General features: G+C 43.0%; 1 protein-coding gene across 1 annotated transcript in view; it reads left to right on the top strand.

The window, feature by feature from the left end:
* CHST9 (carbohydrate sulfotransferase 9) overlaps positions 1 to 19,743 on the top strand; it is an 89,981-nt gene that overhangs the window by 61,588 nt on the left and 8,650 nt on the right. Inside the window, exon 3 of the mRNA XM_038766728.1 lies at positions 11,804 to 11,841. Coding sequence (XP_038622656.1) covers positions 11,804 to 11,841 — 38 coding nt within the window. The remainder of the gene's footprint in view (positions 1 to 11,803; positions 11,842 to 19,743) is intronic.

The following is a 19,743-nucleotide window of genomic DNA, read 5'->3' as shown; positions in this document are numbered from 1 at the left end:
CCCAGGACCTCTGTTACCCAGGCCTATGCTTTACACACCAGGTCACACTGCTTCTCAGAATACACCTGGCTAGAGAGGAGAATTGTTCCATGGCCTGTGAGAGGGATATCACGATCTCAATCAGGACACAACCTTTCAGTCGATCAATCAGTGGTTTACTGATCACTTACTGTGTGCAGAGCACTTGGGAGAGTAAAACACAATAGATTTGGCAGACAGGAGCCCTGTCCTTGAGGAGTTTACAACTGAAGTGGGGATACAGGCATTAGACTAAATTACAGATAAGAGAAGGGACAGAGTATAGGGAAATGTACATACAATTATTAAGGGGTAATAATAATAATAATCATATTTGGTAAGCCCTTACTATGTGCTAACCACTCTACTAAGCACTGGGGTAGATACAAGATAATCAGGTCCCACCTGGGGCTCACAATCTAAATAAGAGGGATAATAGGTATTGAATCTCCATTTTGCTGATGAGAGAACTAAGGCCCAGAGAATTGAAGTGACCTGCCCAAGGTCATGCAGCAGGTATGTGTTAATGATGTGCATCTAGCTTTACTTCTATTTATTCTGATGACTTGACACCTGTCCACATGTTTTGTTTTGTTGTCTGTCTCCCCCTTCTAGACTGTGAGCCCGTTGTTGGGTAGGGACCGTCTCTATATGTTACCAACTTGTACTTCCTAAGCGCTTAGTACAGTGCTCTGCAAACAGTAAGCGCTCAATAAATACAATTGAATGAATGAATGAATGAATGTGGATCCAACAGCATAGGACAGTGAAGAAGGAAGGGCAAATTGGGTAGGGAAATGAATGCGTCGGTGTTCCCTCCGAAATCTGTCCCATCCACAGTGGGCTATTAGATGATCAAACTTGACAAGCCATCTTTCCACCGCCAGCACGTAAACTGCTCTCCTCCTCCACAGCTCCATAAAACGAGCGAACGCGTTAGCAAGTCTGCAAACCACGGCGTCAGCTTTAAGCCCAGTGGATTCCAAACTTGCTCAGTTTGGCTGAGTTTATTGGCAGTTGAGCAAATTCCTTTCTAGCGTATTAGCCTTTGCCCTCAACTTTCCTCACCAGCTGTGCTGAGGTGACCAGTCTGGGTGGTATCTGCCAGCAACGAGCTGAAGTAAGAACTTTGGGTTTTTTTTCAAAGTTACTGCAGTCATTACTCTTCCAAATCCACCTGCTCCCCTTTGTGATAAGGAGAGGAAACTGAGGCACAGAGTGGATGCACATTTGCTTAGAACCTTTTTGCTAAGTGTGAGGAAGCTCAACACAGCGCGACCAGAAGATGGCATCCTGGCGAGTTTGAACTCTTCAAAGGTCTCAAAAATTCTCAGCATTTTCCCAAAGAATGAGTAAAACCACAGGTTTTCTACGCAGCTATTCATTCCTTTCTAACCCTGGTCCCTGCAGCACCTACAGAGATGATTTTGGATGCTAAATAAACACTAATTCATAATGCTTCATAATCATTCATAATAACTCCCTGCTGAAAGATCTCTTTAGAAGCAGCTGTAGAAAAATAATAGTTCGTAGAATTTCAGGCAAATGTCTTGGAGAAGCAGCGTGACTTAGTGGAAAGAGCATGGTTCTCAGAGTCAGAAGGACCTGGGTTCTAATCCTGGCTCTGCCACTTGTCTGCTGCGTGACTTGGGCAAGTCACTTCATTTCTCTGGGCCTCAGTTACCTCATCTGTAAAGTGGGGAATAAGACTATAAGCCCCTCTGCATACAATGTGATTAGCTTGTATCCACCCCAGTGCTGAGTACAGTGTCTGGCACATAGCAAGTGTTTACAAATATCATAAAAAAGATAAATAACACAGCCCAAACATAGCCCTCTGAGGCACAAGCTTTTGTCTCTCCCCTCACCAGTGTCCATGTCATTCCCCTGGCCTGGATCTCCCTCCCACACCCAAAAATCCACCACCCCACGGCCCTCCCTATCTTCGAATCTCTCCAAAAACCCCACGTCTTCTGACAGTCTTCCTGATTACTCCCTGACACCCCAAGCTGGACCAACTTGACAGTCACCTCCAACACCTCAATGCACTTATTCCTATGTGTACTCAATTGTACATTCATTCATTCAATCATATTTATTGAGCACTTACTGTGTGCTGAGCACTGAACTAAGAGCACTGTACTAAAACAGTTCTTCATTCATTCTGATTCCACTGTTTTTCAGAATTTTATGTCTTCCCCGTTAGCTCCTTTGGGGTGGAAAACCCACCTTGCATTTCTGATTGTTTCCAAAGCATTTCGTACAGTACCTAGCACTCAGCTGATAATAATGATAATGATAGCATTTATTAAACACTTACTATATGCAAAGCACTGTTCTAAGTTTTAGGGAGGTTGCAAGGTGATCAGGTTGTCCCATGGGGGGCTCACAGTCTTCATCCCCATTTTACAGATGAGGTTAATTGAGGCCCAGAGAAGTGAAGTGACTTGCCCAAAGTCACACAGCTGACAAGTAGTTACTGGATACCACTGCAACTGCTACTAGAATTTGGCTCCTGTCTCTTCTATAGCCAGATTCCTCTGTCCCTAGAAAAATAATCATGGTATTTGTTTAGTGCTTACTATGTGCCAAGGGCCGTATAAAGCCCTGGGGCAAATGCAGGATAATCAGGTCGGACAAACTCCCTGTCCCACATGGGATTCACAGACTAAGGGGGGAGGAAGTACCGGTACTCTATCCCCATTTTACAGGTAAAGAAACTGAGGCACAGAGAAGTGACTTGCCCGAAGCCACTCAACCAGCAAGAGCCAGGATTAGAACTCAGGTCTCCTGACTCTCAGATCCATGCCCTTTTCCCTGGGCCTCGCTTTTCTTTCATTCATTCAACCATATTTATTGAGTGCTTACTGTGTGCCATACACTGTTGTACGTACTGGGGTAGATACGAGGCAGTCAGGTCGGATGCAGGCCCTGTCCCACATGGGGCTCATAGTCTTAATCCCCATTTTCCAACTGAGGGAACAGAGAAGTGAAATGACTTGCCCAGGTTCACATAGCAGACAAGGGGCAGAGCCTGGGATTAGAACCCAAGTCCTTCTGAAGCTCAGGCCCCGTGCTCTAACCACTAGGCCACATTGCTTCCCTGCACACTGCATATCTGGTTGTGAATGTGTTTTGCTAGCATGGGCTAGTGGAAAGGACATGAGCCTGGGAGGGAGGGAGGAGGGATGGTCAGAATACCTAGGTTTTAATCCCAAATCTCCCACCAGTCTGCGGATGACCTTGGAGAAGTCACTCAACTTCTCTGTACCTCAGTTTCCTCATCTGGAAAATGGTGATTTAAGTATTTAACAGCAACAGATATATAGATCCCTACAGCCTTACCAGGATACTAGGAAGACAGCTAGGAAGCTGAGATGCTCTTAACTGAAATTGAGCATATATTCCCTTCTCTTTCTTGCTGCCAACCTCTTGCTCACCCCCTCCCTTCTGCCAGAAACTCCATTTCCCTTCATATTACAGATGAGGAAACTGAGGCACAAAGAAGTGAAGTGACTTGCCCGAGGTCAAATAGCAGACAACTGGCGGAGTTGGGATTAGAACCTAGGTCCTCTGACTCCCAAGCGCATGCTCTGTCCACTAGGCCAAGTTGCTGTGGCCCTCTTCTACCAAAGTGAACTTTCGGGCCTCAATTCTCCTGTTTTAACTGCCATTGTGCACCTGTAATTATCCAACCCGTGAAGATGTAGCCTCAGAGACAGAGCAATCAGAAGGCAAGGGAATCAAAAAGCAAAACTGTGCATTGGATCGATGACAGACTAATAATGCAAATCATCTAATAGCACCACTCAGGGAAAAATCCCATAAATGACATAAAATCTTTATAGCTGTGGGAAAAAGTGTCAAATGTCCAGCATTTTAGGTCAGTCTTTGGCAAGTCTGCTGCCAGATTTCCACATTTCCACCAAACCCACAACCTGCAGATTCCTGCACATTCACCCTATAACTGAAACTGGCTGCAGGTTGGGACAGCGAATAGAGCACAGGCCTCAGAGTCAGAAGGGCATGGGTTCTAATCCTGCCTCTGCCACTAGTCTGCTGTATGACCTTGGACAAGTCATCACTTCAGTTCTCTGTGCCTCAGTAACTTCATTGGTAAAATGAGGATTAAGACCATAAGTCCCACATGGGACAGGGACTGTGGCCAACCCAATTTGCTTGTATCCACCCCAGAGTTTAGAACAGTACCTGGCACATAGTAAATGCTTAACAAACACAATAATTGTTATTACCGGGTTACCACTTCTGCTGTTACAGGTGGGTTTCTCATCCCCTGCTCTCTGCCAGTGGATTATCAACTGGTTAATGAATCTATTGTGAGCTTACTTTGAGCAGAGCACTGTACTTGGGAGAGTAAGGCTTTTTAGAGTCTGGTCTGCTGACTTCTGTTTCTAAAGACATTGTTTACCAGACCCTTTCGGTGTAACAGGTTCCAGGTACGATAAATATACCAATCCCTAGGCAAATGACCTCAAAGAGCAATTAAGAATGAAAAGCTTTCTGAAGTGCAAGACTTATCACTGTCCCTTTGGTTGCGAAGGAAACAGATTGTCAGAAGCCATAAGTATCCAGCTATTTGAACAGAGGGAACAGCACCAAGCTCTTATTAGCACCCTTCTACAGAGCAAATATTTCCTGGCTCAAAAAAACCTCTGTAAGCACGGATCTTAATCATAGCTGAGGAGGAAGGATTAAAATTGGTTAGGGTGGTGTCAAACTACTCTGCAAAGGAACTTGGGGGAGAGAGATCCTATTATCATTTTCCTTCAATCTGGGGAATTTGGAGGAGGGGGAAAGGAGGCTTAATCCCATGAGAGGTATCATTATAGCAACTCTTCTGAAGTTTGGTGATTGGGTCACCAGATAAAACAGTCTGGGTTTTGTCCCCATTGGTCATTCAAGAATGAGAAGTATTTTAATTAGAGGCTTTGGAACAGCAACTAACTCTGCCATTCATATATAAAAATGGCCACCACTTAGGCCTAGTTCAAGTCAAGTGTCGGGTTTTATGCATTCCCTTCAGGTGCTGAATTTGGCTCGAGGTGCACTAGAACTGGAAGGAAAAAGCACTAGTTAGAACTCTTTTCTTCCTTGCTTCTTGTGAAACAAATATTTTCATCTTCTCTTGAATCTAGGAACCTGCCTTAGCCTAACTTGGGGCCTTCTAGCATCCACATATGCCAGCATGCAAGTGGTAACAGGGAAAATAGTGGTAGAAATTTACTCTGAATTTCGTATTGGCAGCCTCAGCTTCTTTTCCGGTTTGCCTGCTTTGTGACCTTGGACAAGTCACACAAAGAAGCAGCATGACCTGGAGGGTAGAGCACTGGCCTGGGAATCAGAAAGACCTGGGTTCTAATCCCAGCTCTGCCACTTGCATACTGTGTGACCTTGGGCTAGTCACTTCACTTCACTGTGCCTCACTTTCCTCATCTATTAAAATGGGACTAAGATGACTTGTTCTCCCTCCCCCTTTCACTATGAACCCCATGTGGGGCAGGGACTGTGACTGATCTGTTTATTTGGTACTTACCCCAGTGTTTAGTACAGTGTTTGGCACATAGAATGTGCTCTATAAAGACCACAATTATTATTATTTATCAAACAAAACATACAAAATTGGAATCCAGACCTCCTGACCCCCAGTCCCATGCTCTTTCTACTAGGCTACACTGCTTCTCAATGATGCTCTGAAGTTGACGTTTTGCAGGTTCATTTGGACAGGGAGCACAAGAGCTTCTTGGAAAGAAAAGCTAGTTATCTCCTGCAGAAATCCACAACCTGAACAGTATGTTTCAATATCAATTGCCCAGAGCCACTGTCTTGAACAGTTAATTTTTTTCAAAATATTCCTGCACCCTCCTTCTGCCTCTTCTGAAACTGCTCTCCTCACTGCAGTACCCTGCAGATTTTATTTTATTTACCCCTGCCTCCCATCTTTTATGCTGGTTTTGTGTTTTCTTTGGTTTCACTTTGTTCTTTTGTGTCTGCTGTCAGTCCCCTTTCCCCTTTTATTCTTAAATTATGAGCTCCTTGAGGGCAGGGACCCTGTCTAATTCTCCCTCGTGTACTCTTTCCCAGGGCTTAGTACAGTGCTTTGCACACTGTAAGCACTTAGTAAATACTATTACTTCTACTACTATAAAAGATAGTCACACATAAGGCTTTCAACCTAAGGGGAGAGCAGGTATTACATCCTCATTTTACAGATGAGGACACTGAGGCACGGGGAAGTTGAATGACTTGCCCAAGATGACACAGTCCCTCCCCACAATGAATTAGAGAACTGTTCCATGACCTCCTTCCTCCACTCCTTTCTGTGGCCACCACATCACTGACCTCCTCTCCCACCACTGCCCCAAATTACCCATCCCCAGCTTCACATGCTAGCTCAGTCTCATCCAACCCTGCTCCCCCAACACACACACACAGCCATCCTCCTCCTCCTCCTCATCATCATCAGTAGTATTTATTGAATGCTTACTATGTGAAGAGCACTGTCCTAAGCCCTCCTACCAAGGAGGCCCTTAATGAATTCCAATCAACATAAAATATCTATCCGCTCCCAAGGGATCCATCATTCAAAACTGATGTTAGGTTGGAAGGGTCAGATATGTTGATTCCCTCAATCGATCAAACAGTTTCTAACCTCATCAATTCTGAAATCCCATTCTCAGACCACAACCAAATGACCTGACTCCTCTTCCACACCCTCCTTCCATACAAAACTGTTCTGTTCCCATCACAGACACCTCCAATCTCTAGACCCTCCAAGCTCCACTGCATCCCCACAGAATACCAATCAGTCAATCAACCAATGGTATTTATTGAATGTTTACTATGTGCACAGCACTGTAGTAAGCGCTTGGGACAGTACAATACCTAAATACTAATCTCTCCCCTCCGATGTCCTTTTTTGAAGTAGCGTTCCTCAAGCTAGCAGCCTTCTGAATAATAATAATAATAATTAGGGTATTGGTTGAACGCTTATTATGTATCAAGCACTGTTTTAAGCACTGGAGTAGTTACAAGGTAATTGGATTGGACACAATCCCTGTCCCATTGGGACTCACAGTCTTAATTCCCATTTTACAGATGAGGTAACTGAGGCACAGAGAAGTTAAGTGACTTACCCAAAGTACGCAGCAGGTAAGTGGCGCTGCCGGGATTAGAACCCATGACCTCTGACTCCCAAGTTCAAGCTCTTGCTACTAGGCCATCTGAAGAGACTTTATTCCAAATCATGTGGTTCTAGCTTTCCCTCCGTGGGATTCAGTAAAAGTTTCCTGCTGGGGTCAGGCCTCTCTAAGCCCTGACTGTTAGTTATCCAGAATCGCGTCCCCCACAATGTGTCTGAGAACCAACCTTCTCTGGATTTGAAAACAGCTTCCCATAAACGTATTTCTCTTCAGGAGTCAAGGATGTAATTGTGGTATTTCCTAAGTGCTTACTATGTGCCAGGCGCATATCTACTCCAGTGCTTCAAACAGTGCTTGATACATAATAAGTGTTCAACCCCTGAGCAGTGGGGTGGATGAAAGCAAATCCAGTTGGGACACAGTCCTTTCCCATGTAGGGCTTGCAGACTCAATCCCCATTTTACAGATGAGGTAACTGAAGCACAGAGAAGTGAAGTGACTTCCCCAAGGCCGCACAGCAGACAAATGGTGGAGAAGGGGTTAGAACCCATGACCTTCCGACTCCAGGGCCCGGCCCCTATCCACTCCATCATGCTGCTTCCCAAGATAACTGACCAATTCCCAGGGTCATTTTCATTTTTCTTACGGTTCTCGATTGTCAGTGAGGCAACCAAGAGCAGGTTGACTTGAAGTGGCTGTGAGTGGTTGGGAGTGACCTTTCCCAACCCCACTGAGGTTTGCTTTGCTTTCATATTGGCTTTTTCGTTCCATTTCCCACAGCCTCGTGCCTGTGGATTTCTCCCAGTCTTCCTCTCCATCACTCCGCTTGTTTGAGGAAGATACCGTAGGTTTGACTGATACAGCGATTTGCATCTCGAGGCATCACTCGATAATACAGTGAAATGAAAGGCTACTCTCTCTCACAAGCTACTCGCCCCTCTGGGGCAACTTTAGAAACTCATTGATGTCACTTCCTTCCTCAGTCAGCAAGTGAATTGTCTTTAATTCTTGAGACCAGCTGTCCGTGCTGTCAACAAAGCATTATTAAAATTCCTTTAAAGTGAATAAAAATAGCCTAAAAGCAAATGTACTGGGAAACAGGAAAGAATCAGTATGCAAAGTCCACAGACCTTTGAGCTAAATAGCGTTGATCCAACCCGAGATTTCAAACATTGTGTATACAAGATGCTAGGAAAATAATTAAAAGATGTTCAACCCCATATACTCATTAATGTTTTATCAGCAGAGCCTTATGCAGTTCAAAATGGGGCCCCCAATTTAATTGTCTTTTTTCCAAAGATGAGCTTAATGAACTGAGAATGTATTGAGTATTCCCTAAATTGGGATTTCTTGTTTTCTTGGAACATTTTCCAAATAGAAATGCTGTATCTCATGCAGGTTTAACTAAGAGGCAGCACGTAAAATAGTATAAGGCCAAAAGACGGTGGCCATTTTTTCTTATTTGAAAGATTCTAGCAGATAAATAGGAAAGATCATTTTTCTTATGGTTAAGTAGCTACAGCTCTCTCAGTAACCCAATTAAAAGGAAGTAACAAACGCTCTGTAAATCATGCCAAGAACCATCAGTGAAAGCCAGGTTCTCTTCGAACAGCCGAAATTCTGGCAGAGAACTCACAGGCCAAATGGGGAACAGGGATAGACGCTTCAGGATAAAATCACGGTAGTTAGAGACCAAACAGAGCTGTTTTGTTTTTTATTTTTGTTTTTATGGTGTTTGTTAAGCACTTATTACGTGCCAGACACCATACTAAGCTCTGGGGTAGGTACAGATAATCCAGTTGGAAACTGAGTCCCTCTTCCCACACAGGGCTCCCACTCTTAATCCCCACTTTTCAGATAAGGTAACTGAGGGCACAGAAAAATTAACTGACCTGCCCAAGGTCACACAGCAGAGAAACGGCTGCCCCAGGGTTAGAACCCAGGTTCTGTGGTGCCCAGGCCTGTGCTCTTTCCACTAGGCCACACTGCATCTCTGCCCTGGGGACTCAGAGTCATTCAGTCAGTCTTATTTACTGAGTACTCACTGTATGCAAAGCACTGTACTAAGCACTTGGGAGAGTCCAATATAATGACAACTCCTAGAACCAACCAAACTGCAGATATCGTGGCTGAGGTAAGGACATTCTCCATCTCTTAGCAGCAATCCAGCTAGCCAAGGGAGGATGAATGCTGAGATAGAAGTGTGCCCAATCTGTCTCAATACCTCTAGATTCAGGAAGGGCGAGAGGACTTGGGCCTCCCCGAACAGCTGAATGGCTTCTTGTCGGGGGACTTACAAGGTGGGGGGAGTCCGAATTGTACTTTCCAAGTGCTTAGTACAGTGCTCGGCACACAGTAAGCGGTCAATAAATACGATTGAATGAATGAATGAGCCACGCTGCCTCTCCAACTTGCAAACTTCTAATTACTACATTGCTCTTCTTGACAGAGATAACCTAAGACAGAGCAAAGAACCAGCCCCTAGGATTGATCATCAGGAGAAAAAGATATAAATTCACAAGCAAGTCACCATTACATAAAAGGCACCAATACCATAATAAATACTGAGTGCAGATCGTAAAAAAAAAGTCCTGACTCAACACCTTTAAGTGTGGTAATGGACATGGAGTGAAGTCTCATAGTGTACTAAATACAATTTAAAATTGAATATCAGGTGAATATCAAAATACAGAAATGTAATATTCAATATGTGAAGGGTTAGATGACAGCAGTAACTTACTGCTCCATTTCTTAAGAAAACTATATGTAATATGAATAAATATGCTTCAAGGAATACGACAATCATCGTTTGAAAGCAGAATAAACCTTCCCTCCTCTGAAACGAGAGTTGACCGGTTAAGTCATCTTTATATTTTGATGCTTGTCTGAGCCTCATGTACCTGACCAAAAGAATCAATTGTCTGTTCCAGAGGAATATAATGCCCATGTTTTGTCCACAGTAGCCTGGGTGAATATATATATAAAACACTTGAAAAGAGATTTTGGTAAATTACCATGACAAGATGACGATTCACCCAAGAATTCTGACAAAACACTGTCTCCTTCAGTCATAAGTGATTGTAAAATTCTCTTGCTCTTTTTTCCAAGTGACTTGAGACTTCCCTACCTTAGAACAGAGTTGGGAGATTTCTTTGTGTGGGTACAAGGCCTCAGGGTACATGGATGAAATTCAAGCTGCCCCTCAAATTGCCAAATTCTGCTGAAAACAGGCGGGCTCACAGATGTGTCCATGTGCTCTGCACAAAGAAGGTGGTCAATAAACACCGTCGATGGGTTGATTGAGAGGCTAGTTGTGTATTTGTGCATATTGGAGAAGCAGAGTGGCCCAGTGGAAAGAGCACAGGCCTGGGGGTCATTCTCTGTGCCTCAGTTACCTCATCTGTAAAATGGGGATTAAGACTGTTAGCCCCATGAGGGAATTGACTGTGTCCAACATGATTATGTTGTATCTACCCCAGTTCTTTGGCATGTAGTAAGTGCTTAACAAATGCCATTAATAATTTTAGTAGTCGTAGCAGAAGTGGTAATAATAGTACTAATAGTAGTGGTACATTTCGAACTTCTACCCACTCCATTTGATTGTGCACCTTTAAAGGACAGAGTTCATATGTCTTGATTCTGCCGTACTCTCCCAAGTGCTTAGTACAGTGCTTTGCCCTCAGTAGGTGCTCAGTAAATACCACTGATGGTGGTAGTGATGAGCACTCCGAGCTCAAGTACACAGGAAGAAAGCAGAGTCCTCACCTAGAAGATATTGTATTGCAGTAGAGTGGGAGAAGTGGAGGGAAGAATAACCGACGTAAACTCCAACCAATGCAAGAGACTGAAGCTGAGAACAGAGAAGATCCACAAGGGTGTGAACAGAATTTCAGCTTATACTTCAGAGAAACTTTGGCTAGTCTTTCCCTGTCTTCCCAGTTCTAGATTCTGGTAAAGAACAGTGAGTTTCTCTCGACCATCCATTTTCAAACCTGATGCTCTAGCTCTGTTGCCCAGTGATATATTGTTATTGTTATATGTCCCACTGTTATTCCCAATTAATTTTCCATCATTCAAATATCACTGATGGGCTACCATTCCAATTTCTCTTTCATACTTCTTCCTTTCTTCTTTGCACTTAGATTAGTACCCTTCATTCACCCAACCCTAAGACCCATAGCTCTTAGGTACATACCTGGAATTTATTTTTATGTCTGTCCCCTCTGTAGACAGTAAAATTCTTGTGGGCAGGAAACATGTCTACCAACTTTGCTATATTGTAAGTGCTTAATAGAATGCCCTGCACATGGTGAGCACCTAGTAAATATGAGTGATTGATTGACTGATTTAAACCTCCTCATTTCCCCATGAACCAATTTCTTTCCATAAGACCTGCTTAGCTGGACTTGCATGAGAGTTTCCACCGTCTTGCTCTTTCCCACTTTCTGTTTCCTAGCCTTGAGGTTGTTTTTGATGTGGGCGGTGAGGGCCAAATTTTCCCACCCTAAGCTAGGCAGACATCCCAGAATAGTCACCGATCCATGCCCAAATTACATTTGCCCAATTGGCCCCAACTCTTATGCATTTTTTTTAAATAATTTTTTCCCCTGTGCTTTCTCTTTCAGTGTCCGGAGAAAAAATCCAGGAGGAGATCATTAATCAGGTACCTTTCACAATTTTGTTTTTATTTTAACTCTGGCTGACATCTGAAAACGTTGGCCATTGGGAAAGGGATCCACAGAAATCAGTAGCTGATTGCAGGGAGTGAACAATAATTGAACAAGGCCAATCCTCTCTTTCATGAGAAGCAGTGTGGCCTAGTAAGAAAGAGCACTGGCTTGGGAGTCAGAAGACCTGGGTTCTAATCCTGACCCCATCCCTGGCCTGTTGCATGAACTTGGGCAAGTCATTGAACTCCTCTGGGCTTCAGTTTCATCATCTGTAAAATGGGGATTAAATACCCATTTTCCCTCTTACTTATATTGTGAGCCCCATGTGGGACAGGGATTGTGACCCAACTGATTACCTTGTATCTTTCCCGGTGCTTGACCCATAGTCAACACTACGATAAGCAGAATGGCCTTGGCTCAGTGGAAAGAGCGCGGGCTTGGGAGTCAGAGGTCATGGGTTCGAATACTGGCTCCGCCACTTGTCAGCTGTGTGACCTTGGGCAAGCCACTTAACTTCTCTGCGCCTCAGTTACCTCATCTGTAAAATGGGGATTAAGACTGTGAGCCCCAAGTAGGATAACCTGATCACCTTGTATCCCCCCAGCGCTTAGAACAGTGCTTTGCACATAGTAAGCACTTAACAAATACCACGATTATTATTATAAACAGAATGGCCTCATAGAGAGAGCACAGCCCTGGGAGTCAGAAGGATCTGAGTTGTAATCCTGGCTCTTCACTTGTGTGACCTTGGGAGAGTCACTTCACTGTTCTGTGCCTCAGTTACCTCATCTGTAAAATGGGGATTAACAGAGATTAAGTCTGAAAGCCCCATATGGGACAGGAACTGAGTTCAACCTGATTGCTGTGTCCAACATGATCGTCTTGTATCTACCCCATTGCTTTGTACAATCCCTGGTTCATAGCTTGTAACATCATAAAAAACCCACTAACAAATGCCCCCATTATTGTTCATGACTCTCACCCCAGTGCCAGTTCATAAATCATACTTCTTTTTTTGTGATATGTTTTTAAGCGCTTACTATGTGCCAGGCCCTGTACTAAGCACTGGGGGGGATACAAGCTAATCAGTTTGGACACAGTCCATGTCCCACATGGGACTCACTGTCTCAATCCCCATTTTACAGATGACATAATTGAGGACCAGAGAAGTGAAGCAACTTGCCCAAGGTCACACAGCAGACAAGAAGCAGAACCAGGATTAGAATCCAGGTCCTTGTGACTTCCATATCCGGGCTTTGTCCACTATGCCACACTTCTGCTACTTGACCCTGAAAGGGCCATCCATAGTGACACTGAGGTCATAGGGTTGATTCAGCATTTTTCTTGGCTCTTCAAAGAGATCTAATTTATGGAACTCAGTTTCATTTTAATCCCTTTTTTCCTTCATCAACTGGATGGGGTGAGCGATGTCAGAAGGATGTGTTACTGCTGCCTGTCTGTTTTGTTGGCTGTGGCCAAGATGATAGACACAGCTTGACTCCCCCTTTATTACCAAAACAACAAGGAAAATGACTTGTTAGAGGAATAAATATTTAGAGTCGAGTATGTGTCCTCCATATTGGCAATTTCTTCATGAGCTCGGATTGTCCAAATCCCTTTTGGAGTAAGCCAAAATGGAAATAGAACAAGCCATTCCTCCTATCTTCATATTGTCAATTTTTTCATGAGCTCAGAATGTGCGAATACTATTTGGAGTATGCCAAAATGGAAATAGAATAAGCCATTCCATCTATCTTTATAGAGTCAATTTCTTCGTGAGCTCAGAATGGCCAAATCCCTTTTGGAATATGCCAAAATGGAAATAGAACAAGCCATTCCACCTGTTTTCCTGCTTGGATCCATCCCAGCACTTAGTACAGTGTCTGACACATAGTAAATGCTTAACAAATACTAAAATTATTTATTATTATCTTCCCCATTAGAGGCTGGTTTAGAAATTAAAATCTGATTTTTCTGGTCTAAATCCAGGTGGCAAAGTTCATCTGATCTTTAAGGAAGCTCCTTGTGAGCAGAGATTGTGTCTACCAACTCTGTTGTATTCTACTTTATCAAGCGCTTAGTGCAGTGCTCTGCATATAGGAAGCACTCAATAAATAACACTGATTGATTGACTACTTCTTCATACAGTGCTCTGCACTTGGGAGAGTACAATACTACAGAATTAGTGGACATGTTCCCTGCCCATATATGAGCTTACAGTCTACAGACAAGCTTACAGTCTAGAGATATTGAAGAACAGAAAAGGTAAGTGACTTGCCCTAGGTCACAAAACAGAGAGTTAAGTGCTCAATAAAAACCACCGTTGGATTGATTACTATATTGTATTCTCCTACGAAGTTAGAGCAGTGTTCTGCAAAGAGTAAGCCCTCAATAAATACTCTTGGTTGATTAAGGCAAATTGGAAGACTCATAATCCCCCTGTCAAACTCTTAACTTTCGTTTTGGGTCAGATGGCATCTACCAGCTGGAGTTTCCTAAGTCATTTGTCAGAGACGATGAAAAATTATTCTTTTTAACTTCAATTTGCACTTCCTTCGTGACACAACATGCTCCACACCACGGGAGCCTTCAGAACAAGATGGACGCTCATTTCTTTTCATTTCTCACTTAGTAACGTAGTACTAAGGCCTAGCCTCAGATAAATGAAGAGGTCTGTTATTTCCTTTTTCAGTTTATCTTCATTGTGCAAATGATCCAAGAGGCAAAGAAGTGTTTTTTTAAGAAAAAACGCTGTACAGCCAAGTGAATTTGACTCTGGAAATCAATTTTGAAAAACCACTCTAGTGGATAAACCCAGCGTGCTTTGACTGAAGAAGTAGCGTGGCCTAGTGGAAAGTGCACAGGCCAGGGAATCAGAGGACCTGAGTTCTAGTCCCAGCTCCATTATTTGTCTGCTTTATGACCTTGGCAGGTCACTTCACTTCTCTGTTCTTCTGTTCCCTCAACTGCACAATGAGGATTCAATTCCTCTTCTCCGTCTTACTTAGACTGTGAGCCTCATCTGGGGAACCTGATTATCTTGTATCTACCCCAGTGCTTAGTACAGTGCTCAGCACACAGTAAACACTTAACGAATACCACTATTATTTGTATTATTAACCAGCTCGGTTACAATCTGTAGAATATAGCAGTGTGGCCTAGGTGAAGGAGCATAGGCCTGAGTGTCAGGGGATTGGTCTCTAATCCCAGCTCTGCCACTTTCCTGTGGGGTGACTATTATTATTATTATTATTATTGTTGTTGTTGTTGTTACTGTGGAAACCTTGTGGTTTATGTAATCCCAATGAAAAACTGAGCTTTTCACTAGCCCCACCATGGGTTTAGGGCCTGGAAGTTTCCTGTTGCAGCGGTAGATAACTCACTGACTAGCCCACCATGCACTTCTGTTTTTCAGCCCAGAGCTATTTCACAACACCTGAGCTCAGAGACGAACAACAACTTGAACCCTCTGGGGTGAAAATGTGATTCTTTTCTGTGCAATTGGTTAGGGAAATTAGCATGCTTATTAAGAGCAACTTGTTAATATATCTTGTTTACTAGATTAGGGGAGAAGAATGAACAAAAGATTGACAGCTCAGAATCTAGAATAAAACACAGTTTTAGCCCATCCTCATTTTGTATTGCTTGTGTGAAGATGAATTGCATCTCTTTAATAGTTCATTTTAGCTTTGTTTTTGAGTCATATCCAACTTGTGAACACTTCAGCACACTAAAAAATCCCTCCTGAACCATTCAGTTCAAACCACAGTTCAAATCAGTAACTAATTAGATGCTTTTTTACAAGCATTTAAACGACTGAGCATCAAAAATAAGTTAGGATAATGAAAAGGTAGGTGGCATCTTTTTACTTAAAATGGGTAATAATAACAACGGTGTTTTTTAAGCATTTCATTCATTTATTCAATCATATTCATTGAGGACTTACTGTGTGCAGAGGACTGTACTAAGTGCTTGGGAGAGTACAATACAACAATAAATAGTCATTTCCCCTCCTACAATGAGCTTATAGTCCAGAAGCGGGGGGGACGAACATCAATACAAATAAATAAAATTGCAGATATGTACATAAGTGCTGTGGGACTGGGAGGGGGGAAGAACAAAGGGAGAAAGTCAGGGCAAAGCAGAAGGGAGTGGGAGATGAAGATTTATGTATTTACGCATTTACCATGTACCAAGCACTCTTTTAAGTTCTGGGGCAGATACAAGGTAATCAGGTCCCACACGGAGTTCCCAGTCTAAATAGGAGGGAGAACTCTCATTGAATCCCCATTTTGCAGATGAGGAGATCAATCAATCAATGGTACTTATTAAGCGCTTACTATATGCAGACCACTGTGCTAAGCACTTGGGAGAGTACAATGCTACAGAATTAGTGGACATGTTCCCTGCCCATATATGAGCTTACAGTCTACAGACAAGCTTACAGTCTAGAGATATTGAAGAACAGAAAAGGTAAGTGACTTGCCCTAGGTCACAAAACAGACAAGTGGCAGATCGAGGATTAGAACCCAAGTCTTCGGACTTCCAGACCTGTGCTCTTTCCATTAGGTCATGCTGCTTCTTGTAAACACTTATTCACACTAGAAAAGTCCCTTCTAAATCATTCATTTTAAACCATAATCAATAATCAGTAGCTAATTAGATGCTTCTTTGGGAGCATTTAAACAATTGAGTGTCAAAAATGAGTAAGGTCAATAAAAAGGTAAGTGGCATCTCTTTACCTAAAATGTGTAACTAAAATTTTGCATGTACATGGGTTGTAAAATGTAGACTCTCCTTCCCTAGACTCTCCTTCCCTCCAGACTTGAAGTCCTTGTGGACAAAGTAACATGTCTACCATGTTATACATGCTATATTGTACTCTCCGAAATGGTTGGTAAAGGGCTCTGCACACATTAAGCATGCAGTAAATACTACCAATTGATTGATACCATCCAAGTTCCTATGATCATAAGCTCTGCAGCCTGGCCTAATGGAAAGAACACAGGACTGGGTGTCAGGACACTTGGGTTCTAATCCAACTCTGTCCCTTTCCTACTGGGTGGCCTTGGGCAAGTCACTTAACCTCTACGTACATAACTTTCTCCTCATCTGTAAAATGGGAATTAAGTAGTTGTCCTCCCTCACTCTTTGACCCAGAGCCCGATGTAGGCCAAGGACTTTGTCCAACCTGATTTGCTTGTATCCACTCCAGCTCTTAGAATAGTGCCTGGCACATAGTAAGCACTTAAGAAAGGCCACAGTTATTATTATTACTGGGTTCAAGAGACCCAGATTAGGGAGAACCTGAAAGCTGATGGTCAGGCGGTAGTGTGTCTCCCAGTGGCGAGGTGGAAAAATAGAAGGAAATTGGGCTCAGCATGTCCCTTCTGCTGATCAGAGCTGAGACTTGGTGGGGGTAAAGTTGAAGCTATTAGTTAAAATAGCCACAGGTTCATTTCTTTGTCCTTCTGCCACCTATTTAGGTGGTGAGCCCCATGTGGGACAGAGGCTATGTTCCACCTGATGATCTTGTTCAGTGCTTAACACGAAACTAAGTGGTTGCCCATCCACCTCTGTATCAAACTGGCTTTAATGGCTTTAAGCACTCAATCACCCTCACCTCGCTACTCTCCTACTACAACCCAGCCCACACACTTCACTCCACTTAATGCTAATATTTTCACTGTGCCTCGATCTTGCCTATCTCACCCCTGGCCCAGTCCTGCCTCTGGCCTGGGACACCCTCCCTCCTCAAATCTGACAGACAATTACCGCCCCCACTTCAAAGCCTTATTGAGGGCACATCTCCTCCAAAAGGCCTTCCCTGACTAAGCCCCCCTTTCCTTTTTCCCACTCCCTTCTGTGTCACCCTGACTTGCTTCCTTTGTTCATCCCCCCTACAGCCCCACAGCATTATTTACATATCTGTAATTTATTTATATTAGTGTCTGTCTCCTCCCCTCCAAACTGTATGCTCACTGTGGTCAGGGAATGTGTCTGTTTTTTGTTGCATTGCACTCCCCCAAGCACTTAGGACAGGGCTCTGCACACAGGAAGTGCTCAATAAATGCAATTGAATGGATGAATGAATGACAAATAGTAAGCATTTACCAAATACCAGAATTACGTGATCGTCAAATCTACTGGCACAAGTATTTCTTCTGAGTCTTCCCGGAAGAGGCCCTTGGGATGGTGTTTCTAAATCATCAACTATCCTTCTAACTCCAAAGCCAAACATCAGTCAATCAGTTGTATTTATAGAGTGCTTACAGTATGCAGAGCACTGTACTAAGTGTTTGGGAGAGGACAATATAACAGAGTTGGGAGACAGGTTTCCTGCCACAAAGAGTTAAAAGTGGACAAGGTTTTAGCTGAATTTCTCTCTATTCTCCCGCCTCCTTCTTCTGGCTCACTCAGTTACCCCGGGCTTGGAATTCCTTACCTCCTCAAAGCTGACAGAACCAACAAGTCTGCTGAAGCATTTCCTCCTCCAATATGCCTTCCCCGATTAACTCCCAGCATCCCAAGTTACATAAATCCATCAGCCATTGCTAGCTCACAGTTTGAATCTCCATTTTACAGTTGAGGTAACTGAGGCACAGAGAAGTTAAACGACTCACCCAAGGTCACATGGCAGACAATTGGAGGATCCAAGATTAGAACCCAGGTCCTCTTACTCCCAGGCTTTTTCCACTAGACCATGTTGTTTCTTATACTTATATTCATCTTCAGCATTAATGTCCATGCACTTTTTCAAATATTCAGTCGTTTATTTTGATGACTTCATAAACATTTTTATGGCTGTATCCCTCACTACAGCGTAAGCTCCTTGTGGGAAGAGAATATGTCACTTGCTTGTTTTTACTTCCCAAGTGCATAATACAGCTATGCACTATAAATGCTACTGCTGTTACTACTACTTCAAACCAAAGCCATTGGCAGCCTAAAGCTGACAGGCTCCTGCCAACAGTAAGGAAAAAAAATGTATCAAGATTCAAAGAAGTAAAATTTAAAGAGCATACTATCCCTATGAAAGTCATGCAAAATGGAAGATAAGCCAACTTGGCATCCCAAAGGACTTCATCTTCTATTTCCTGACAGAGTAAAGATGGTGAAATTCATCATTGCTGAATCTTTTTTCATAGACTTCATGGAAATTGAATTTCTCTTAACACCGTTGTCTTCCGTAACAGAGCGTAGCAGAATATATTGCTTCCAAGAAGGGCAGGGGAATTTAACCGTAGCTGAGTATTCTTTGCCAGCACAAGATTCTTTGTGGAATGAACCTCACCTTTAGCGTCCTTAATGTGAAAAATGTTAAATGTTCAATAATCTACTTAGCCACACTATGTAGTCCATCATCCAGAGAAAAGGAAATAAAGAAGATTCTTTATCGTTTCTGCGGCTTTCAGTGGATCAATCTATCAATCAGTCAGAGTACTGTATTAAGTGCTTGGGAGAATGCCACATAACAGACTTGGCAGACATGTTCCCTGCCCACAACAGGCTTTCAATCTACAGAGGGAGACAGATATATATCTCTTTCGTTTGCTGATTCGATCAGCCCAATATTCCCATGGATCCTCAGAAATGTAACATACTACAGTGAATGATTAGTCAATGAAATTTCCTCTTTTCTGAAACAATGGATTGATTAGCATACAACTATAAACCACATGGGTTTTATTAGGTCTAATCTATGCCGCAAACAAATAAAATGAATTATTTGCCCAACTTAAGCTTTCAGAAGGAAAGACCAGAATTGAACACATGCTCCCGATTCTGGTTCTCTTGTGACTCTGACACTTATTATAAAAGTTATCATTTAATTTACCCCCCAGTCTTCCATACTCAAGAGGAAATGGCTTCGAGAAATATGTTCCTCAACAGAT

The sequence above is a fragment of the Tachyglossus aculeatus genome, chromosome 25 (assembly GCF_015852505.1).
Source record: "Tachyglossus aculeatus isolate mTacAcu1 chromosome 25, mTacAcu1.pri, whole genome shotgun sequence".
Taxonomy (NCBI): domain Eukaryota; kingdom Metazoa; phylum Chordata; class Mammalia; order Monotremata; family Tachyglossidae; genus Tachyglossus; species Tachyglossus aculeatus.
Note: the sequence above shows the minus strand (reverse complement) of the source record. Positions and strands in the feature narration are given on the sequence as shown.